Genomic DNA, 25,521 nt, shown 5'->3' with positions numbered 1-25,521 from the left:
AAAGACTGGTCTGGACCCAACCTTGGAATGGACGGAATGAACTCTCCTTAACCAGTTTACTTTGAAATGAACAAAGGGAAGCATTAGCAACAATCAAGGCTTTAGCTATGGTGCCCATTTCAATGTGTTTATAAAGCCGTATAATTATCCCAAGGTGAAAAATGCAGTGCATTCTACATATTGCTTCATCCTTTACTCACAGGATCATCACTGTGGGTTGTCATAATGATGGGGAAAGAAGGGGAAGTTACTGGCATTTAATGCCCAGAAAGGTTAAACATCTGTGATATGTGTGAGTGTCCATAAAACAAAGACTGGCCATCTCCAACATATCAATAGTGCCCTCATTCAGAAACACTGCTATGACCAAATGAGCCTACAGACTGTTCAAGTTCACATTTGAAGCATGCAAATACAAGAGAAAATAATGCACGAGGAACGTAAATGCATACACACTACAAATTCAATAGACATATTCAATAATAAACTACATAATTTCAATACTTTCTGATGTTTAAAATAGGAATCGTTTTTATTCACTTGTCAAAATTAAATGTGTTTGGCAAATACTAGCAAAATTCATAACAGAGTGAAATTTTTTAAAAAATCTCATGGGTTCTGATTTGTAAATCAAAGAAGAGAACTATTTGGTCATTCGCTCTAGTGTCACAATATGATGAACCTGCCCAGGGCCTAAAGCTTGGAGTTCGGGAACCCTTTCACCTGCTCTTACCATGGATCCTGTGGACTGAAGCGATGTGAGGCATGCTGTTTTCATAGGCTTCTCTGCTTTCTGGGGAGGCCTTGGTCAGGGGCAAGGCTGCGCGAGAGCCCCACCAGGGCTCCCTCCCGGCCTGCGGCGTTCCCAGGAAGTACCTGCCTGCCTCACACCGGCCTCCTTCACAGGCCTGGGTATGGAAATGCCTCTCTTCCACCAGCCTGGAATGGTCAAGCGCAAAGCCATAGCAGAGAGAGCTGCGGTCCGAGAACTGTCTGTAGGCGCACGATGCGTCGTGCTGGGAGCCCGGCCTGTCGGCGGGGTCCAGAAGCTGCGGAGAGGCCGTGTCGGTCAAGGGACTTCCGCCCCACTGGCTGTCATGATCAGATTCTGATCTTTCCGTGTGAAATCCTGAATACTGAAACAGAGTAGGGGAGAAAAGTTCATTTCAAAAATCGATCAATCAGTAAACGAAAACAAACAAACAAACAAAAAACAGCGTTTATTTACTCTACAAGCACCCTTAAGGTCTAATTGTCCTGAGGTCGTCAAAATAACTGTGGCTTTGGCATCATGGCTTGGTGCACACCGAGTTAGATGTGCACACCTACCTTGGAGTTACTTAATTCGTTATGATGCTTCCAAATAAAATCCTTTTGGCTGCTGAAAGCAGGAGATAAAAATAATAATGACAACCATCGACTGAAGTACTAGGCCCTGAATGAAGTGCCTCATATGAACTATCCACGTAGCTCCTATAGGAAACCCTTAATGGCGCTATTAGTATCCCCAGTTTATGGATAGAGAAGCTAAGGCTCAGAGAGAGAAAGTGATTTGCCCAAAGCCACAGTGTTAGCAGGTGACAGAATGAAGATTATTGAAACCCAGGTTCTTCATCTACCTTGACAGTATTGCCAAAGAGAGATTCCAAGTAAGTTCCATATTTTATTTCTATTTGCTTTCTACGTTTTTGTTTTTTGTGTTTTTTTTTTTTTGTTTGTTTGTTTGTTTTTTGTTGTTGTTGTTGTTTTTGGTTTTTTTTTTTTTTTTTTTTTTTGACAGGGTCTGGCTCTGTCCCCGACTGGAGTGCAGTGGCGTGATCACGGCTCACTGCAGCCTCCATCTTCTGGGCTCAAGCAACCCTCCCAACTCAGTCTCCTGAGTAGGTGGGATCACAGGTGTGCAAACATGCACAGCTAATTTTTAAATTTTTGGTAGAGACAGGATCTCACTTTGTTGTCCAAGGTGGTCTTGAACTCTGGAGCTCAAGCAATTCTCCCACCTCAGCCTCCCAAAAGGCTGAGATTACAGATATGAGCCACAACACCCAGCCTACATTTTTTCTTAATTAAAACAAACAAACAAAAACCTAAGGTTTAAGGCACCAATGTCCTGAAACTTAATCTTGATACTTGACTGTTAACTTTCTGAAGGCCCTGCTGGGTAGATGGCAGAATAGTTAATAAGTGTTTACCTAATTCAATTGCAATGTAACTGTTAAGAGTCTTGTCCCATATAAGAGCTGGGCCTATTCACTAGCATTTGCCTCTTGTTTAGAAGATGAAACTTGAAATATGCATAGGGTCACCAGAAAATAACAAGCCACAGGCATTGCTGTGCCTCGTTGGAATTAAATGGCTTATCTACCCCCAGACTATTTGGTCAGATTTTGAAAGAAAATATAAAATGTTTGGTAGATCTCCCTCAGAAGTGTGCTCAGTTTGAAGGCCCTTGTGAGCCACTAAAATCAGTAATATAATAAAAATTTTTACCAGTTTTGCGTTGCCTAATGCCAAACCATTCTAGGTACTGTAAAGAGATTACCTACTATGATAATGATGGATGCCATTTATTGAGAGCTTACTATATGTCTGGCAATATGCTAATCATTCCATATACACTTCATCATTTAATCCTCACAACCACCTGAACATAATATAGCTCCATTTAATAGAGGAAGAAAGGACATTACTACAAGTTTTAATAAGATGCCACAGCCACTTCACAGTCTATCTGGTCTCAAAGCCTGCACTTAAAACCATGATTTTACATTTCAGATAAAACACTGTTAAGGAAGAAAGGAGAGAAAAAATGATCCAATGTTAGGGAGATTTGCAAAGAAGGAGCAGGAACTGTTTCATAGTCCCAGGAACCAAAATACAAGTCAATTTTAGACTTTTACTTCTTATCCCAGAATAAACAGGGGTGGGCATGTGTGGTGTTGTAGAGGGAAGAAGAAAAATTCCTAGTCTCCACTGCTGTTCCTTTGTCACCCATGATGAGAACTTCACAGGACAAAACAAACCTTCCCCTTACCAGTAGGCCCACCCTGTGGGAATAAGAATCCTGGCTCTTCCCATTTCAGTACAAAGAGGCATCTCAGCCGAGGGCTCTTGGGGATAGAGAGATGAACTACACAGGTTCCTCTGGGGAACCTCCAAAGTATGCCAATATAGCATGCTCAGAACAGAGTCCTGTGCAAATTCCAGGTCAAAATTTTTCCTTTGCCATTTCTAATTATTACTTTAATTATTTTCCACATGCACATGTGGGCTATCACTATATTCCATCAAGAAAAAAAATTAGAAAATCCACCTTCTCTCCCTGCAGGGTTGTAGAATAGGAGACATCAAGGCATCCTGGGACTCGGATCCTATATCATGCCTTCCACATGCCATCATCCTCTTCTCCCAGTGAACCCAGACTCTCTTTTCACAAGATACCACCTTCACTTTCACCAAAGCAGGGTTGGCGCTTCCTCACCTTACTGAGTGGGGATCCCAGTGCTATACATGTACATGTGTTCCTTGAGAGTACCATCCATGTGCTTGCCTCAGAGAAACTCAGACCATCAGTGTTATTCCAAGCTAGGAGTTGTCCAGATTCTGCTTGTTTTTATAAAAGTATAAACCAGGTCTATTTCTGAGGTACTCCAGTCAAGACTTTTGAGCCCTGTTAAGAGGGGAAAAAGCTTTCCCTGAGTGTGTATGGGAAAGTGCTATTGGTGCAACAGAGAAGAACATTCTGTCCTTCAATCAAATGAAAATTCAACAAGAGACAACCTGGGCATACAGGAGGTATACATTTCAAGAGTACCCAAAGAAGAATTTGAAGGATAAGCCTCTTGTCAATAGGCAGGAAACTACAACACCACCAAATGCATTGCCCTGAGATATTCAAGCAGGCGGAAGTTGGGTGGTTCAGCTAGTCCAAGACCTCACACTGCTTAGGAGATACAGAGGAAAAACTTCACAGTAAACTTTTGTTTTCAAGACCTATAAATTTATACCAGTGGGCACCATCAAAACTCTGAGCCATGTTCATCGCTTTAAAATGAACTGCACTTGATGTAAACTCTGTTGAGGACACTACAGCCGCATTACTTGATCCAAAATATTTCAGGTATTCATTATATATTTGAGAAAAGAGAGAAGGCAGAAACAGAGGAAGGCAGCCAGCCAATATATGTAGTGTGTGCGGTGCAATGAATGAATACTGCATAAAAATGCAGTAGTGGGTTAGATTAGACTTTATCTAACTTGTCTTTCAGCTCTACTACTCTTTACAATATAGTAACTATTTGGTATCCTTTCTAGTGTTGAAATGTTTGAGTCTTGTGCCTGTCCCTACATCTCAGTTATTGGAAGAAAATAATTATTGAGAACAATGATCCAAGTCTACAAATTTTTATTGTCATAATTATATAAAGAAAGTTGTTGTGTAAATTATAATTTTACTATAATGCCTATTTTTCCTCCAAGTATCCCGTTATGACAAAATTTCATTAGGAATTACATGCTGCTTTTTGGTCAATAAATTATTACATTCTAGAGGCTTCTGAGTTTAAAGGATAATGGCAACCACTGTAATCTGGATCTGTCCACACATTCTGCCCTCATAACCTATAAAGTCATTAAGAAGCACAAATTAAGTCACACATTACCCATACTATCAGCATTACTTGGAGGTAGAAAATGTGACAAACTTCAAATATGCTCAACTGATTTTTGACAATTCAGTGAAGGAAACATAAACTTCTCAGCAAATGGTGCTAGAGTAATTGGACATTCATAGGCAAAAATCAAATAAATCTCAACCTAAGTGTCACAGCTTATATAAAAAATAACTTAAAAGGTTCACAGACTTAAATGTAAAACATAAAATTATAAAAATTTTAGAAAATAACATAAAAGAAAATCTTCAAGGTCTAGGACTAGGTAAGGAGTTTTTAGACTTGACAACAAAAACAGAATCCATAAAAGAAAAAAAGATAAATTAAACTAGATCAAAATTAAAAATTTTTGCTCCAAAAAAGACCCCATTAAGAGGATGAAAAGACAAGCTATAGGAAGGTATAAAGCATTTACCAACTACATATCTAACAAAGGACTAGCCTCTAGAATATATACCAAACTCCCAAAACTCAACAAGAACAACAAAAAACGGTGAAAGATATGAAGTGGCACTTCACTGGGTAGGATATACAGATGGCAAATAATCATATGAAAAGATGTTCAACATCATTAGTGACTAGGAAGATGCAAATTAAAACTACAATGAAATATCACAATATACCTATCAGGTTGGCTAAAATAAAAAATAATGACAACACCAATTGCTGGCAAAGATGTAGGAAAACTGGATCACTCATACAATGCTGATGGGAATATAAAATGGTGTACTTACTCTAGAAAACAGTTTGGCAGCTTCTTAAAAACTAAATGTGCAATTACCACATGTAATCCTGGACATTTATCCCAGAGGAATAAAAACTATATTCATATAAAACTTGCACAAAATATTTATAGCAATTACCTCTCTGCACTTCCAAGTCCACTTTGTTTCCTTTCTTTTTCAATGTGGCAAAATACACATAACATAAAATTTACTATCATCCGTTTTTAAGTATACAGTTCAGTGTCATTAAGTACATTCATGGTGCCATGCAACCATCACCACCATTCATTTCCAGAACTCTCCATTTTACAAAACTGAACTCTGTACCCATTAAACAATAACTCCCCATTCCCTCTTCCCTTCAGTTCCTAACAACCACCATTCTAACTTCTGTTTCTATTACTTTGACTATTCCAGGTACCTCACATAAGGAAATTTGTAGAGTATTTGTCTCTTTGTGACTGGTTTATTTCACTTAGCATTATGTTCTCAAGGTTCTTCCATGTTGAAACAGGTGTCAAAATTTCCGTCCTTTTTAAAACTGGAGAGTGTTCTATTGTATATACCACAATTTGCTTATCCATTCACCCATTGAGACATTTGGGTTGCTTCTACCTTTCGGCTATGAAGCTACTATGAACATGGATGTACAAATATATCTTTGAGACTCTGTTTTTAATCCTTTAGGGTATATAACCAGAAATGGGATTGCTGCATCATATGATAATTCTATTTTGAATTCTTTGAGGACCTGCCATGCTGTTTCTCATAGAAGCTGCACCATTTTACATTCTCATCAATAGTACAACGGGTTCCAATTTATCTACATCCTCACCAACACTTGTTATTGTGTGTGTGTGTGTGTGTGTGTGTGTGTGTAGTAGTAGTAGTAGTGGTAGCCATCCTAATGTGTGTGAGATGGTGTCTCATTGCAGTTTTGATTTGCATTTCTCTAATGATTAGCAATGTTAAACATCATTCCACATGCATGTTGGTCATTTGTAAATCTTTGGAGAAATGTCTATTCAAGTCCTTTTCCCATTTTTAAATTGAGTTGCTTTTGTTGTTATTGAGTTGTTATAGCTTTATTTTTAATAACCAAAAACAACAATAAAAAAATGAACTATTGATACATGCACCAATGTGGATGAATCTCCAGTGAATTATGCTGAGTGAAAAAAGTCAATTCCAAAACGCTGTATGATTCCATTTCTACAACATTCTTGTAATGACAAAATTACAGATATGAAGAACAGATTAGTGCTTGCTGAGGCTAATGACAAAAGCAGGAGCAGGAGAGAGGTAGATGTGATCGTAAAAAGGCAACATGAGGAATCCTTGTGGTAGTGAAATTGTTCTATATGATGATAGTAACAATGCAATATCCTGGTTGTGATACTGTACTACAGCTTTGCAAGGTGTTACCACTGGGGAAACCAGATAATGAGTAAATGGGCACTATCTGTGATACCTGCATTTTAATTTAGAAATATATTGAAATTACAATTTGATTAAAAACAGAAAAACAGACAAATCCAGAAAACACATTAAATATAGCATAATGCGTACAGTAAATATTAAATAATATGACAGCATTGAATCAAACATATCAAACCCATCAATAAATGTGAATTGGCTTAAATCACCAATTTTAAAAAAGAATTTTCTGATAATTTATAGAGCAAACCCAATTCTATACTGAACATGTCACATACCTGAAACACAGTTTCAAAAGGCTAAAAATAAAGGAAAAGGCAAACATAAACAAAGCAAATGTGGACAATAAGAAACCAAGAGTTTGGATTGTAAAACCAAGCAAAGTAGAATTTAGCCTTAAAAAAAAAGCATTAAATAAAACAAACAAAACAAAAGACATTTTATGTTGCTAAAAGCCAGAATTCACAATGAAGATAGAAATGTTATGAATATTTGTGCATCAAATAACATTGCAATGCCATCTATATGAAGCAAAAGCTACAGGAGATCCAAAGGAGATATAGAAACACTGACAAATAAAAGACTAACATACCACTCTCAGTAACAGAATAAAGTGAATTTTAAAAATAATAAAGACTACAGAAGACTTAAAAAAAACGAAAACCAATCAGTTAAATTGTATGGCTATGTATCACTTCAAATACCGATAATAAAGAAGAAACCTTCTTGATGTAGATGCCCAATCATCAAAATCAAGCAAATATTAGGTCACAAAGAAAACTTCAGCAAATTTCATGGAATAGAAATATAAACAATACCCTCTGATCACAATGCATAAAAATGGAAATTAAAAACAAAATTAAAAAAAAAAACCCTTCGACCCAAAAAAAAAAAAAAAAAAAAAACTTTTAAATAACCCTTTGGGGAAAATAGGTAACCACAAACTGTAAATTAATGTAAATTAAATACAGAATTCTGGAGGTAAAAACTACATATCCAGACCTATGGGATCCATGTTCTGAATAGCTTTACATAGGAATGATAGGGACATGTCAAAACGACACAGGAGGCAGCTTGAAGGAAATCCCTCGGCCAAATACAGAAAAACTTAAGCAAAAGTAAATGACAGTAATTAATAAATTGTAACTCACTAAATAAACCCATGGGTCCAAACTGATAAACAAACTAGCTAATAAATAGGGAAACATAAACGAATCTTCCTTACAGGAGAATGCCAACTGATAAATATGGAGGGAGTAGTTGAGTTAGAAAATAAACATTTTGCAATCACCTCAGTAAAGATTTATTTGGGCACAGATGATCATGGATGATAAATCTCAGGGAAGAACTGTTGAGAAATAGGCTATTTTTATGGTCTTAAAGGGTTTCCCCACAGATTGCTTTTTAATTAGAAAGGGGAAAAAAAGTTATACAGTAAAGAACCAAATGATGATCAAAATTAACATCACCAACCAACTCAGAGCAGATGGACATTATGTGTCTCTGGATGTGACAGACACTCTGAAGACACAACCTTACTAATGAAGTATTCCAGTGGATACTGTATAACCAGAATCTAACCATGAAGAAGCAGCACACAAACTCAAATTGAAGAACATTCTGTAAAATAACTGGGCTGTGTTCTTCAAAAATACCAATAACATGAAAGAAAAGTCCAGGGTAAAGAACTATTCAGATTAAAGGAGATGAAAGAGGCATGAAAATTACATGTAATATAGAGTCCGGGACTGAGTCTTGTACTAGAGAGGAAATAACAAATGCTATTGGGGACATTACTGGAGAAATCCTACATCTTACACCTGTAAGATTAGATAAAAATCATCTTATGAATGTTAAATACTCTGATATTGATAATTGTGCTGTGGTTGTATAAGAGACTATTCTTGTCCTTAGGAAATACACATTGATGTATTAAGGTTTAGGTAGAGGCGTGATATACGTAACCTACTCTAAAATGGTTCAAAAAAATAAATAATAATGAGGGCAGAGGGAAGGGAAAGAGGAAAAAATGATAAGGCAAATGTGGCAAAATGCTAAGCACTAGTGAACCTAGTGTACTATTCTTGCAACTTTTCTTAAAGTATGTAATCATTTTAAAATAAATATTTGAACATCAGAAAAATCCCATATAGTAAACTTATATCTTATTTTTATAGAATCATTTCGGACAAAGCCTTTTTTTAAACAACATTTTTCTGAAGAAATGGAAACTTGTTTTAATAAAGCTATAATTTAATTATTTAAATACCTTTGTTTTTATTTCTGACTATTAATATTTTGCATATGAAAATATAAAATTATCAACCAGGAATTTCAGTACAAATAAATCTTGGATTCAGACATGGGTACATCCTGATCTACTGCCATTTGATATGACTTGTGCAAAGGATCACTTTTCTTGGGCCTTGGTTTTCCCATTTGTAGAATAGGAACAGACTACCTTATAGGATTGCAGTAAGAATCAAATAAATAATACATATAACAGCACTAAAAAATACAAATGGTACAGATATGCATGTGTCATGTAAAGGTTGTTGATTAATCACTTTCACTTAGGTAAACAGAAATGGTTACCATCTTGTAAAAATTATTTTGTGCCATAGACTATATTGTCTAGAAAAACCATGTTTTCAGCACCATCTTATAGGCAGGTAAAAGATAAGATACATATGTTAAAGGGTTAAAAAAAATCAATATTCCCAGCTGCAGAAAGAAATCAGGCCACTAGCCAGTCATCTAAATACTGGGGCCTCTTCTTCCAAATACTGCAGTTTTCAAAGCTGAAAGGTAGTTTGGTACCAACAGTTTTTATCATTTATACTTTGATTAAGAGCCTAAAGATGTGTCTTAAGAGTGGAGAGGAGGGAGAATCATGGTCAGTTAGGTTTAATGCAAGCCTGTGGATGGTTCTCCTAGCCTTTCTTGGTATTGATACTATTTTTAAGTAAAACAGTCACACTTTATGAGTTAGAGAGTATTTGCTCTTCTTCCTTTGAAAAGGTAACAATGTTTTCTCCTATATTTGAAGTTGAGAAACTGAATGATTCCTTTATTTTCATTAGATTATGCCAATCAAGTAAGAAAGGTCAGTGAAAATCTAGCTTTAATTTTGCTGAAACCTCTTTCTTCTTAGAAAATTTTTTGCCGTTCTGAATACTATGCACCTTAATTTACCTCAATTTCATATTTAAGTTTTAATTTTCAAAACAAGCATTCATTTTGCAAATTAAAATATGAGTCAGATGATGGATGCTCTTGTTCTCATGAAACATGCAACCAAATGCTATCCACCAAAGGTGGACTGAGGCTGGCAAGCAAAGAGCTCAAATGACTGCCAAAACTGGATTTCAGATGACATCCACAGTCCCCCAGCTCTCCTCTGGAATTCAGCTTATAACAGAATCCTTCCTTCTAGAAGAGTTAAAGGCCTGAGCCATCCCTCGGGGCTTAATATGCACCCAATGGTATCTATTTACAAAAATTCATTCTAACATTCATTCTAATATTTATTGAGTGACTGCTATTTGCAAGACAGCATGCCAGGTGATAGGAGAAATACAGCCCCACCTTCAAGGTGTTCACATTAAGAGGGATATAAACAATGAACAGAACATAACTTTAATACAATTTAGAAAAGGCAAAGACCTGAATAGAGAGGAAAACAAAATAGTTTAGGAGTTCAAAGGAGGAAAACATTACTGTTTCCTTTAGTAAATGGGTTATTTAGGAAAAAGGAAAAGAACTGTGACTTATTAAGTAGCAACTTACTATATTATTTTCTTATGCTAACTAATACCCATCACAATAGTTACCATTATAAAACACTTGCTATGCATTAGTCACTATGCAGATTCCATAGACATTGTTTTATTAAATGCTAACAACATCTTAAAAGTATTATTAATCCCTTTACAGACATAACAAATAAGGTCCAAAAAAATTTTTTGGCCCAAAGTTGCAGAATTACGAAGTTTAAGAGGGAACATGTAATTCCAGAACCCTTACTCTTTTCACTGTCCCCTACTTTGATATACTGTACTTAGATAATAAAGACAACAGTGTCCTACCCTCTATGCAGTAATAGATTTCAGGTTCTCAAGCATCTTTTTACAAAGGGGACTTTCTCCAGCCTCTACACCCCTTAATCCCCACACACCCTTACGTATGTTCTCTAATCACTCAAACAGTCTCCTACCACAAGTACACCCATAGATATTCTTCTTTTAATTACGGTCATAAGATTCATTCCTGCTTCAACAGCATGTTCCAGACAGGTGCTCTGCATTCATCTGGATGTGGCAGCAAACACCCAGCCCAGGAAAAATGCCAGATGTTCCAACAATAGATGTCACAGTTATCTATTTTTATTCTGGCAGCTCATTGAGGTTTTTATCATTTATAGCTGTAAAATATATAAAGAGACCCTCTTCTGGTAAAGTCCTGTTTTTCATGAAAAACTTTCACTCTATCAGGCATGAGCAGCTTTCCTCTTGATTTGTGTCTGAACCATGAGAGAAAAAAAAAAAAAAAAATCACAGATGCAGACTGCATTGTACTAAGAACATATGCATGCTTTTAAATCACTTTTATCTTTTTTTCTTTTACTAATGTAACCCTGAAACATAAAATATGTTCTTTTTTTCATTCACTGTTATGGGAAGAACAGATGGTGAAAGGGTTAGATTAAAGTAATACAGCATGTCCATTAAAATAACCCCACTTCTCGGGATGCTTCCCTCAAACAGGAGTCCTGTTTACTATAAAGAATGGCTTTGACTTACACACATTGGAAATTGCCAGGAGTTTTCTCAAGGATAAACACAGGAGTAAGAGAAAAACTAATATCAGAATCAAATGTATTTTTAAATGACAATAATGCAACTTATTTTGCTAATCTGAGAGGTTGATGGAAACCATGTGCCTGTGATAATGTAACTGAACAGCAGTCAAATAATAAAGTTTATTTCTAACTGGAAAAATTTTAGTACCTAGAAAACACAACTAAATAAAACTGCAAAGAGAATATCAAGTGGAAATTATTTTCCACATTCCTGCACTCCTACAAGTAATAGAAATGTTTGCTGCCATTTCATTTCTAATTTATTACCTTATTAATAAACAGCAAGAATAAATCTAATCTAATATATATTAATAAAAACTAAGTATAATTTGATTTCTAGACAAGTCTCACAAATTTTTAGCATTGGAAAAGAACCCTCCTGAGATATGTTTGTGAAATTTAATTCAATTACATATAGTTCTTAAAGAATTAAGCTTTAAAAAAACTTCAAGAAAAGTTGGAGAATATATTCTAAAAGAAAAATTATATCAATCTTGAGTCACATTCCAGAGTTGAAAATAATTTGGCTAGAGGAACTGAGCAGTAAATATACCCATTTATACTATAAATAATTAGATGGTAAATACTGAATCAAAATTCAGTTAATAGAAGTTTTAAATATTTTGGCCATTTCTTCCTTCATTTTAAAGAACAGTATGAATTATCAGCTTCCCAAAATCAATTTTAAAGTATTTATTCACAAGATTTTCCCCATTATGTTACAATTTGATTCATTTATAGTTTAATCTATTATTTATTGTGACTTTTTTACCTTTTATCCACATTTTAGTCATATTTAGCTCTAAAGAAATATTCTGGCAAGAAAGCTTTTATACCTGTAAATTCTCTGATATATTTCATGAAGTAGAAACATGGGAAGTTTTAAAAATATGCCTCAAATGTGGTTTGAAATGTCATAGGCCTTCTCTTAATCCACCCCACCCCCCCCAAAAAAAGTTACAAAAATGTTCCTGGGATTTGGTTAACTCATTTTTCTCACAGAAAAGTAACCATAGTCGACATCTCATTAGCTGTCAGGGTGATGTGCAGCTGGAAGGGAATCAGCACGCAGGACCCAGGGCTGGGTTTCCTTCAGTGTAACTCTATAAGGAATCTCCTGTAGGATTCCATATGGAGAGAGTTGTTCCCAAACCATGAAATCTACAATCTATCCCTTTCGTAAATCCAAAGGTGAAGTCTTAAAGACTTACAAACATTTTCATTGCACTAAAAATTTTAATCAGGCAACAACAAATTAGAATAAGTATTTAATTAAGTCCTTTATGTCATGGCATCCATGACTGTAAATGATTAAGTATATCCCAACTGGCATAGATAATATAGGAATAGTTCTAGCCTACTGGGTAAAATCCTGGATTTCCAGAACCAATAGTACTAATTTTAATTTAAAGTAGCCCATCTTCCATGATGGGCTTCAGGCATGTGCCACAATCACTTTGATCCTTTCACTGATGCTCTGACTCACTCTCTGATTTTTCACATGTAAGTGGCAGATTAAATGGGTTTGAATTAGATGGGTACAGGTGGTGCCACCTGCTCCAACCCCTTGTTGCAGCTTTGTTTGGTCTTCCACTGCTTTATTCTGTGTTTGGACAAAGCATGGACTGCCCAAGCTGTTCTTGGGAATGTCCTAGAACTAGGCCAACCGATTGGCAGGCATATTACCAACCTTCTGCACACTGAAAGAGGAGGTCTATCAGATTTGTAATTTTGTAAAAAGAAATTGAAGCTTAAAGGCCCTCCACCAAGTTGAGCAACTGTGAATGGAAGGATAAGTCTACCTTTTCTTCTTCTAAGTCCAGTACAGTAAATATGAGGAAAACTAAAATAATATAAACTATGTTAAACAATAGATATCAGAACCTTTTCCTCAAGCCTTACTGCAGTATAATTGACTAATAAAATTGTATACATTTATGGTATACAGCACCATAAATTTAATGTAACTATACATCGTGAAATAAATACCACAAACGAGTTTGTTAACACATTCGTCACCTCACATCATTACCCTTTGTGTGTGTGTGGTGTGAAAACTTAAGATTATTCTTAGCAACTTTCAAGTGTACAATACAATATTATTAACTATAGTCACCATGCTCTACATTAGATTCCCAGAACACATCCATCTTATACCTGAAAGTTTGTACCCTTTTGATCAACATCTCCCCGTTTCCCCCATCCTCCAAACTCTGACAACTAGCATTCTCTGTTTCTATGAGTTTGATTTTTTTAGATTCTACATATAAGTAAATCATGCATATTCTACATATAGAATATTCTACATTTTTTAGATTCTACATATTAAGTGTAATCTACATGTAAGTATTCATCTTTCTCTATGTGGCTTATTTCACTTAGCATGATTATCCATTTTGTTGCAAATGGCAGAGTTTCTTTCTTTTGTGGCTGAATAATATTTCATTGTATATATATATATACTTTTTAATCCATTCATACAGTATTCCATACATAAGTGAAATCATATAGTATTCATCTTTCTTTATCTGGCGTATTTCACTTAGCAGGTTGACTTATTTTGTTACAAATGGCAGAATTTCCTTCTTTTGTAGCTGAATAATATTTCACTGTACATAGATAAATTTTTTAATCCACTCATTGATCAATGAACATTTAGGTTGTTTCCATGCCTTCATTTTGAATAATGCTGCAACGAACACGGGAGTGCAGATATCTCCTCAACATACTGATTTTTTTCCTTCAGGTATATAAGAAGTGAGGTTGCTGAATCATATCATAGTTCTATTTTTAATTTTTTGAAGACCTTTCATACCATTTTCCATAATGGCTGTACCAATTTACTAACAGTGCCTGGCTTTCCCTTTTCTACACATCTTTGTCAACACTTACCTCTTGTCTTTTTTAATAATAGCCATTCTAACAGGTACAAGGTGATATCTCATTGAGGCTTTGATTTGCATTCCTCTGATGATTAGTGATGTTTAGTACCTTTTCATGTACATGTTGACCATTTGTATGCCTTCTTCAGGAAAAGGTCTATTCAGGTCCTTTGCTCATTTTTAATCAAATATTTCCTTCTTCTTTTCTTTCTTTTTTTCTGCTTCCCTTTTTTGTTTATTTTGCTATTGAGTTGTACATGTTCCTTGTATGTTTGTGCTATGAACTCTTTACCAGATATACGATTTGCAAATATTTTCTCTCACTCCAAAGGCTGCATTTTCATTATATCATTTCCTTTGCTATGCAGAAGTTTTTAGTTTGATGTACTCCCATTGATTTATTTTTGCTTTTGTTGTCAATGCTTTTGGTGTCATATCTGAAAAATCACTGTCAAGACCTATGTCAAGGACCTTTTTCCCTAAGTTTTTTTCTAGAAACTTTATAGTTTCAGGCCTTACATTTAGATTTTTAATCCATTCAAGTCACTTTTTGTGAGTTGTCTAAGATAAGGGCTCAATTTCATTCTTTTGTATGTAGATATCTGGTTTTCCCAGCACAATTTATTGAAAAAACTATCCTTTCCCCATTTTGCATTCTTGGCATCTTTGTCAAATATTAGTTGATCATATATACATGGGTTTAATTCTGGGCTCTCTATTCTGCTCCACTGGGGTATGTGTCTGTTTTAATGCTGGTACTGTTATTGTATGGATTATTATAGCTTTGTATAATAATATTGTTAGAAGTCTGGAAGTGCGATGCATTCATCTTTGTTCTTCTTTCTCAATAGTGCTTTGGATATTTGGGTTCTTTTTTGGTTCTGTATGAATTTGAGAATTTTTTTTCTATTTCTCTCTTTTCTTGTTTCTGGTCTTAGAGGGAAAGCTTTCAGCTTTTCACCATTGAGTATAATGTTAGCTGTGGGCCTGCCCTATGTAATCTTTATTATGTTGTGTTATATTTATTCTATACTAATTTGTTGAGAGTTTTTCTCATGAAAGGATGTTGAATTTTATCAAATGCTTTTTCTGCATCTATTGAGATGATCACATGATTTTTATCCTTCATTCAGTTAATGTGGTATATAACATTTATTGATTGTGGATGGAACCAACCTTGCATCCCAGGGATAAATCCCACTTGATCATGGTGTATGATCCTTTCAACGTGTTGTTCTGTTGTTCAATTTTGTTTGCTAGTAATTTGTTGAGAATGTGGGTGTCTGTGTTCACCAGGGATACTGACATGTCATTTTATTTTCTTGTGGTGTCCTTTTTGGCTTCAGTGTCAGGGTACTGTTGGCTTTGTAAAATGAGTTTGGAAATGTTCCTTCTTCTTCATTTTTTTTGGAAGAATTTGAGAAAGATTGGCATTAATTCTTTAAGTGTTTGATAGAATTCACCAGCGAAGTCATCTGATATTAGACTTTTCTTTGTTAGGAGGGATTTGATGATTGATTTAATTGCCTTACACATTAATGATGTGTTTAGATTTCCTGTGCCTTAATGATTCAGTCTTGGTAGTCTGTACATTCTGGAAATGTATCCAGAAGAGTAAGTTATCCAATTTGTTAGCATATAATTGTTCATAGGGGTCTCTTATAATCCTTGATATTTCTGTAGTATCAGTTATATTTCCTCTTCCATTTATAATTTTTTTATTTGTGTACCATGTCATTTTTTTGGTTAGTCTACCTAAAGATTTGTCAATTATGTTGATCTTCTCAAAAAACTAACTCTTACTTCTGTTGATTTTTTCTATTGTTTTCCATTCTCTATTTCATTTATTCCTGCTCCAATCTTTATTAACTCCTTCCTTCTGCTAAACTTGGGTCTAGTTTGTTCTTTACCTTATAGTTCCTTTAGGTGTAAAGTTGGGTTATATAAGATCTTTGTTTTTTTCTTAATGTAAGTGTTTACACACTTTCCTATTAAAACTGCTTTTGCTGCAACCCAGACATTTTTATATATTGTGTTCCCATTTTCATTCATCTCAAAATATTTTTTATTTCCTTTTTTACTTATTCTCTGACCCATTGGTTGTTCAGGAGTTTGTTAATTTCCATGAAATTGCAATTTTTTCAATATTCTTCCTGTTACTTATTTTTAGTTTCATACCACTGTAGTCAGTGTATATTATACTTGATATAAGGCCAACCTTCTTGAATTTATTAAGACTTGATTTGTGGACTAACATATGACTATCTGGAAAACGTTCTGCATGAGCTTGAGAAAAATGTGTATTCTGCATCAGAACCTTGACCTTACAGAAAAACAAAGCAATTCAATGCCCTCTAATACACTAAGGGGGTTTCCTAAAAATCTGTGAAAGAAGGAAGAATTAAAGGAATCTACATTTCTTAGCTAAAGATACTCAAATTCAACTTCATTAACTCTAGAAGGGTCAAATGCCACCATAAACTGTCAAATGAGGCATTGCTCTCTTTAAATTTACTGTTTAGTTTTAATAATACTTTATTCCATAGATTTTGTTAAAATAAATTTCCCTAGATACATTTTGATAGTAGATTCAGCCGTTCTGCTCTTCTCTTCTTTTCAGCTGGGGAGCAGAATCACAAATTGCAGCTTCACTTCCATTAAGCCAGAAGCAGAGGCTTCCGATTTGATTTAGCACAGTTGCTCCACCCACTGCCTGATTTCTTTTTTGAAACTAACTCTTCCCCAGATCCAAACCATGCTACACTATGGAATAGTGACATGTTGAACATAAATTATGACTTATATCCAGGAATCTGTGGGGATGAGAGGCGGAGCTGCAGCTGTGCTTTGATGGGTGGATAGGATTTGAGAAGCAAGTTATCCTCACACAGAGTAAACAGACTCTAGCTAGAGTGGAGTGCTGACATGGGGGTGGGGTTGGCAGGTGGACTGAAGTGGGTAGAGTGAGGCAGGCAATGGGCCAGACTGTCAAGATTGGATGTCATACTATAACCAATGAGGTGACTCTGTAGGTATTTAAGCAGATAAGGTAAGGCATAATGAAAATCATATTTCAGGAATCTTACCCTGGCAGGAATGATCAGAGACCAAAAGAACAATAAAGAGGCAGATTAGGTTCTCTAAATGTCATATCCTGTTCCAGAGAGCCTGGAACCAGGCAGACAGTGAGGAGGGGACAAGAGTTAAGAAACATTATGAAGGAACATGACCCTCACAAGGCCTTTTGTGTCTATAAGATCAAAAACCAAGCCAAGCAAACAGAAAATAGTTTGAGATGTTTTCCCTTTATTATGGAGAAAATCTATGTTTCATAAGCATAACACTATTAAAAATGTAGAACAAAAAGTGTACATAAACTAGTAGAAGAATAATAAGAATGTAATCTAGAAAGAGACTAGTTATCATGAGAACTGAGCCCTGGAACTAGGGATGAGCCCATAAACACGGGTAACTGAGATGGAATATAGGGTCAAATGGCATTTCCTACACAGCTACTCAACTGCCAATGCAAGTATTTTATTATCAAAACACACACACAAAGTAAATATCAGCTGTCACATATTTCCATTTTGTACTGGAGATTACAGTGAGGACAAGAAGACTAGAAAGTCCAGCTCAGGATTGGAAATGGATGGTTCTCTGTCCCCGGAGTATGAGACAGAGAGTGCTTGTTCAAAGTTTTACTCTCAAAAGAACCCTTAGATTCCACCACATCTAATTCCTTCTCAGCACTTAGGTGTTTGATTTTTATTACAGGATGTGGCATTTGCAGACCATCCCTAGGTTGTTTTGTCTCTTTACAGAGGTTATAAATTTCTTAGTAGCAGTATGTTCCCTTCCTCTTGGGGTTTTTAATATCTCCACAGACAATTAACAAAGTGTCCCCATACTTTTAAAATTTATTTATTTATTCATTCATTCTATTACCATTTAGTGAGTAAATATGTGGATGCTGGGGAATGGAGGGGGAGGGAGGTGGATATGAAAAAGACATGTCATTACTTTCAAAGAGATTATAGTCCAAGAGAGGAGATATGACATGTCTAGAAGGCAGTAGAAGGCAGATTATTCTAAATAGGGGTCCAAAGGAGAAATATAACTCAGCAATATTTTATGAAAGAGGTGGTTCTCAATCTGGACCTTAAGCAGAATTTTGAAAAATGGGGGCAATGCATGCAGAAATAAATGCATAGGCACAAGCATGGGGGCAGAAAAAGACAAGGCATTCATCAAACAGTGAGTAGACCGGTCTGCCTAGATCACAAAGTTCAGGTAGGGGACCAACAAGAGAGAATGTGAGGAAGGTTGTTTAGGGTCCAGTTATAAATGACCTTGAGGAACTGCTAGGGCAGTGGTCTCTGATCATGGTCTGGGAGACATGGCAGACTGGGGAGGAAAATTTTCCAAAATAGGGAGAAAATTAAGATGCTGTTACAATCATCCAGGGTGAGGGACCTCCCAGGACACGGGCAATGAGGGGAAGAAGATCAAATGGGCGAAAGCATAGAAAATCACAGCTTGGGCTGGGTATGGTGGCTTGTGCCTGTTATCCCAGCACTTTGGGAGGCCAAGGTGTGTGGTCACCTGAGGTCAGGAGTTCAAGACCAGCCTGGCTAACATGGGGAAACCCGTCTCTACTAAAAATACAAAAATTAGCCAACTGTAGTGGTGGGTGCCTGTAATCCCAGCTGCTAGGGAGGCTGAGGCAGGAGAATCACTGGAACCCAGGAGGTGGAGGTTACAGTGAGCCGAGACAGTGCCACTGCACTCCAGCCTGGGAGACAGAGCGAGACTCTGTCAGAAAGGAAGGAAGGAAGGAAGGAAGGAAGGAAGGAAGGAAGGAAGGAAGGAAGGAAGGAAGGAAAAGAAAGAAAGAGAAAATCACAGCAGGGTATTCAGAGTGAGCATGAGTCTGGTCCTTGAAGGGGCACCCAAGTACACCAGGAGTTTATTAACTGTCATCTTGCAGCCCCTCTGCAAATCTTGTAAACAGGGATAAACCCAGTCCTGCTGATAACTCCCCTTAACATGTGAGCTCTCTAAGCCTAGGGGCTATTGGTTCTCTCACTATCTGCTTCCAACTCCTGCCTCCAGATCATTGCTGGAAGGGCAGGTCAACTCCCAACACATACCACCACCACCACATATACCACACTGACACCACCACGTTCCTTTATCTCATTACATATTACATGTGTTTAAACAATGTTTACATTTTAATCTTGCCCATTGAATCTGTAAGCTCTCTGGGGTGAGGATGGTATCCTCAGGACTTAACATGTCTCATCATTCTCCTGCTTCTTTCTCCATCTACCCCATCACCTTGGTAGGAATCATTCATCCATTCACTCATGCACTCACTCAGTATCTGCTAAGGACTTCTAGGTGGCCAAGGCAATCTGGTTACCAAGGGCAACATCTTGTGTCCTCATGAACCTTACCTTTACTGCCCCCAAATTTCTTCCTTTTACCATGTCATTGTTGCTAGGTCTAATTTCACCTTCCTCATTTATGCCACTTTTTCTCATTGTTTCTTCTTATTGGTCTTTTCTTATTCAATAACTCCTGCCGCCTTACTTAGAAAACTAATGTGACTAAATCTAGCCATCCATTTACTTAATTTTTGTGAGATGTGTCATCTTTAAATTCTCAGTATCAGGAATGCATTCTAAATGCCATGTATCAGTGTGTATTATGATGTTATGATAGTAAACATCAATAAAATATTATACCTAAGATATATACCCACTTAAGTAAACTAACAAAAAAGGTATACAATCCTATATCTGATTCCATGTACCTACTTTATCTACCATAAATATCTATTTTATACTGTTGTGCTCCAAAGCAAGGTGAAGGCCAAAGAAGTTCTCTATTAAATAAACTGCATTAGAAACAACCACTTTTGCCTATCTCTACTGTTAGTTCCCTTCCATCTCTTCACCCTTTTGCACTGTCTCCTAAAATGTTCCCTTTCTCTGTGCTCCTTTACCATGCATATTCACTCGGCAAGATTGTGTGTCCTTTATAGCAGACTTCACTATAACCTATTTGAAAAAAAGCACGCTGGTTCCTCCTGAGATCCAGTTTAGAAAAACAGGATAGTGACAAATAAATTTGGGGGTATAAGGAAGTTAATTAATGGGGAATAGTGTGAACAGAATGTGATTTCATAAAGCAATCATGGAGAAACCCTGTTTGGGTAAAGGGATGGATGGGCAGAAGCCAACAGTCCCTGGACACCACTGTCTGCCCCTTGCCTCAGTCATATGCCAAGAGAATAAAAGGGCAGAAATTGTGGCCTTGAGGCCCTATGATCAATGACATCTTATAATTCCTCTCTAACAGGTTAGCTTTGCCTGCCCAACTAGACCCTAGTCTCTTAAGAGTTCACCTGTATTACTTTACTGCACATCATAGTACTTAACTAAATGCAAGAGTTAGTAAAAACCAAACTACAGAGGCTTCACCCCACTCAGTAAAATGTTTTCTAAAATGTGAATCTGAGATTCATTTATGAAAACCATCTAAAAAGATTATAAAGGTCTACTCTAATAATCTCCCAAAATTTCAACAGAAGAGGAAGAGTAATCTCAAATTTATCCATGGACAGGAAATACAAATGCACCTATCTAATACAAGACTTTCTATGAAGATAATCTGAATTTTTCTGGCAATATGCATTAAAAATTTTTGTTTTTAGTGGTCCAGGATTACATGTGTGGGTGTTACATATAAAACATGAAATGAAGGAATATCTATACTAATAGTGATCAAAGTACTATGTATAAAGGGATAACTATGCTTAAGAAATTATTGACCCTTCTGATATCTGTGACTTAAAAAGTCAGTCTCTCAGCATATAGTCACTAGTATATTTTTGAGACCAGAGAAAACCTTTGCAAAGGAAGAGTTTCTACCTTCACCAAAAGGAAGCCAGATTGCTGGCAATGAAAATTAAGAGATTTCTGTGGGATTATTTAAGGTAACAGATGTAGAATAAAATCTGCAAGTGTTACAATGTATCAGTAGCAAGTGATTAAATACTTTCAGATTTCAGAAGCATACAGTCTTCTGTATGCACTGTTATTACTGAATTATATAGTGTATTGGTTATTACTGACTAGGGAAAAGGCAAGAGGAGGGCAGGATGATACAATAAAACAGGATGGCACGCACTGTCTGTAATAAATGTAACTATAAATATGCCAGTGAGAAGTTTAAAAGGAAACTCTGGAATGAGGAGGCAATTTATTCATGATTGACGTGACTAAACCATGGCAAGATAACCTCCAACTGGTGTTAATGTAGCTATAACTAGTTTTATTAAAATAGACAGAAAATATTGTAGCAATGTCTAGCAGACAAAGTCTTTGAAATAAATTATATAAACTCAGTATTTCTAATTCAACAGAACTCTGAAAAATACATTGCTATTTTCATAAGCATAACAAATGTCATAACAATAAAATACAACTGTCATAATGGTAAGATTGCCACCATACAGCAGCACAGTAGCTATGGGCAGAATCTTTGGAAATTAACTGTAATATTTCTTACAATTTTTCCAAAACTATTCAAAACAATTTTATTTTGACCTCTCCTGTCCCCAGTAATACCTTGAGGTACAAAGGTAACTGAGTCATTCATTAAGTGGTCATAATATAATCAAGTCTAACATCATTCCTAAGGGTATCTCATACCAGAAAGGGACCTAAAGTTTCATCTATTAATGGAGACAAACTGAATGTTGGTTGACAGAGCAGTAGCACCATCATCTTGGACAAACACCACCACTTTAAGTTCCAGCTCCCTTTCTAGCCTCATGCATTTCAAGGAATTCACTTCTAACTACAAGCAGACAGAAAGAACAGACAGTAAAATAAGATAAGACAGCTCGGGCACAGAGGGAGGTGGTGGGGAAGTCTCTTAGGTAACTGCCAAACTTTACCCTCATACAACGGGCCCCAGTAAAACGGTGGGCCTTAATAAGCACATTCCTTTTCCTTCATGTTTACTAACATAAGGAAGCTAAAAGCCGACTCCGGAGGATGTCTGCAGCTGCATGAAGATGTATGGGAACAGACACACAACGCTCCCTCCCAGATAAGCACAACAAAGAGACACAGAAGCAGTCCCAGACTCTAATAAACTCTCCCACCCTGAACCCTTAAAAACTCTTAGTCTGTAAGAGAGTGTGGCTCTGACCTAACTCAGCCAGAAGTCCCTCTCAGGTTCATTTTCTAAAATAAACCTGTCCTTGTTGACTGGCGAGCCACCCTGCATGTTTCTCTCCTCTTTCTTTAATTCTTACAGTGGTAGCAAATTACAATTTGTGCATGTCTTGAATATTTGTATAAGGGTGCCTAAATAATTCCAAAAAGCAGTATTACTGCTATTTGTTAGGTATCTGTTAGAAATCTAGATATGCCTGATACATACTAGTCAGAGCAAAAAGCCTAATGAATAATAGTGATAGAATCATTAAATCACCATTTATGTAAGTAGCTAAAGAAGCACAAGACATTACCCTATGAGTCCAATTTTGCTTTTGCTCTGGAAACTGCCTCTTGAAAATTTTAATGTGAATGTGCATGCCAAAAATATGTAAATATGTAAATAACAAAAAAGACTGTCACCTTATGTTTGAAAAAATGGACAGAAATATTTAAAATTAAATACAATTCAAAGTTTTATCATTCAGTCACTAAAAAAGGAATTTATTTTGCAGCTATTAATACGAAAAGGATAATCTGTGTGTCAATAACTACTAAATGTAAGCTTTAAAAGTATAATTTCCAACTAAATCCATAACGAATGATCAGAATATATTTATGACAAGAAAAGTTTTACAAGCAACAAAGGATAAAACATTTTATCCATTCTTCCTCTACAGTCCCTTTTATTTCAGGAGAGAACTTTAGTTTAGATCTTCATAGACTCACGTCAGACTATTAAAATTAGTCCCCTAAATAGTTTTCCTTGCTTCAATCACATTAATCCTCTCATTTCCTGTTCAAAACCTTTACTAGTTCTCCAAAAACAAACTCTAAACTCTTTGGCCTAGCATATAGTTGGTACCAGTCTATATTTCTAAACATATCACTTCTTCTTTGTTCTCATTAAAAGACACCAATCCTCCTCCACTCCACCCCTAGACCCAATCACATTAACAATTTATTCCTGCATTTCCTCATAATCCTAGGCTTCCTGAAGTCCCCTCTCCTTTCCCTTATGCCCATATGCCTGAGTTCTACCCTTGATGCCAGGTCTCCCACAACACCTTCCTCAGCCAAGCCAGAGTCCATATTGTTCATACCACCTGCAATGTCCTTTATATATACCATCTCCTAGACCATACTTATTCTAGTATATAATTTATGACTTCATCTGTACTGCAAAACTTAAGGATATTTCTTTTACCATTTCTTTATAGTTTAGCACTTTTTAATCCAACCCCTAACTCCCAACTATCATGATGACCAGAGAAGTATCTTTTTAATGCAGGTATTCAGCTAGCATCTGCTAAGTCAAAGATATGTAATAGCAATGATGCATGAAAATTAAAAGTGAATTATTCCTTAACAATATACAAACAATTTGGACCAGATAAGATTTTTGAGAAGCTAATTTTTAAAAATTCTGAGAATTTAAAATCCAAGATGGAGGACTTCTAAGTTGCTTCTTCCAACAGAAATGGTGATGAGTTTGCCCTGGACACCATACTTTTCCAGTGTGCCCCAGAGGAAACTCTCAGCCTATGACAATTCACTGTAAATGCCTGCTTTCTCGTCTGTCTATACCAGCAAGGATAGCATGTTCCAATTCTAATCTCTAGGTTATCAACAACCACTCAGGAGGAACTCAGTCAATGATTGATTTAGTACCATGATTATCTAAACACAATTAAAGAATAACCTTAACTAGGCACATAAATGTTAAGTAAACTTAATTTATGACTGTGCAATTTCAAGTGAGACATATGGTTGAAATTCTAAGGACTAGTTTATATAAGTATTAACCACAATAACAAATACACAAACTTTAAGATAAATCCTATGTGGACATACGTGTGTGCATGTGCATTTCATAGAACATTTCTAGAAGAAAGAACAATTTTGGAGAGAAAAAATGAAAAATGGGCACTTTGGGAGGCCGAGGCAGGAGGATGGCTTGAAGCCAGGATTTCAAGACCAGCCTGGGCAACAAAGTGAGACTCCCATGTCTACAAAAAATATTTTAAAATTTTAAAATTAATGGGGCACATTGTTGTGTGCCTGTAGTACCAGCTACTTAGAAAGCTGGTACTACAGGGAATTATTGCTTGAGTTTAGGAGTTCGAGGTTGCAGTGAGCTAGGATCTTGCCACTGCACTCCAGCCCATTGGGCAAAAGTCTGAGACCCTGTCTCCAAAAATAAATAAATAAATAAATAAGAAAATTTCTACTTTCTACTCATCTGTGTTCCTTTTCTTTAAATCATAGAACAGGTATAACTTTCCAGTTAACTCCTTTCCGCCTACCCTCACCCCAGGGAAAGGGTAATCTAATGGTAGTTAAAACATTTAGTATCCTGTTAGAGTGAACTAATAGAAATGTTAGATGTTAAGAGCTGAGCATGAAAGAAAACATAGACTAGACAGTGAGGATTTGGGGGTCCAATAGGGAGATTTTATTTTTGTGGCTTAATTTCTATATAACAATGGACAAACTCCTTCTACTTAGTACCTCCTAATTTAAATTCTTCTTTCATCTATGTGTCCAACACATCTACATATTAAAGGAGAGAACTACCCAAAGCCATAATCCATCTTTTCAAGCAGTAAAAAGAAACCATAAAACTCTCTTCCCAAGGTACAAGAGAGCAATAAGAAAAGCTTCTCATTAGATGTTCCATAAAAATAAGCAGCTCCTGGCCGAGTATGG

At 36.2% G+C, this 25,521-nt stretch overlaps 1 protein-coding gene across 1 annotated transcript in view; it reads right to left on the bottom strand.

Annotated features, from left to right (window-relative positions):
- The window catches only part of SIM1 (SIM bHLH transcription factor 1), a 74,276-nt gene that overhangs the window by 2,349 nt on the left and 46,406 nt on the right, over positions 1-25,521 (bottom strand). The window contains exon 11 of the mRNA XM_023205823.2: positions 734-1,136. Within this exon, the coding sequence (XP_023061591.2) occupies positions 734-1,136 (403 nt within the window). The remainder of the gene's footprint in view (positions 1-733; positions 1,137-25,521) is intronic.

The sequence above is a fragment of the Piliocolobus tephrosceles genome, chromosome 5, assembly GCF_002776525.5.
Source record: "Piliocolobus tephrosceles isolate RC106 chromosome 5, ASM277652v3, whole genome shotgun sequence".
NCBI classification, from domain to species: Eukaryota; Metazoa; Chordata; class Mammalia; order Primates; family Cercopithecidae; genus Piliocolobus; species Piliocolobus tephrosceles.
The sequence above is the reverse complement of the archived record's forward strand: the minus strand, read 5'-3'. Positions and strand labels throughout refer to the sequence as shown.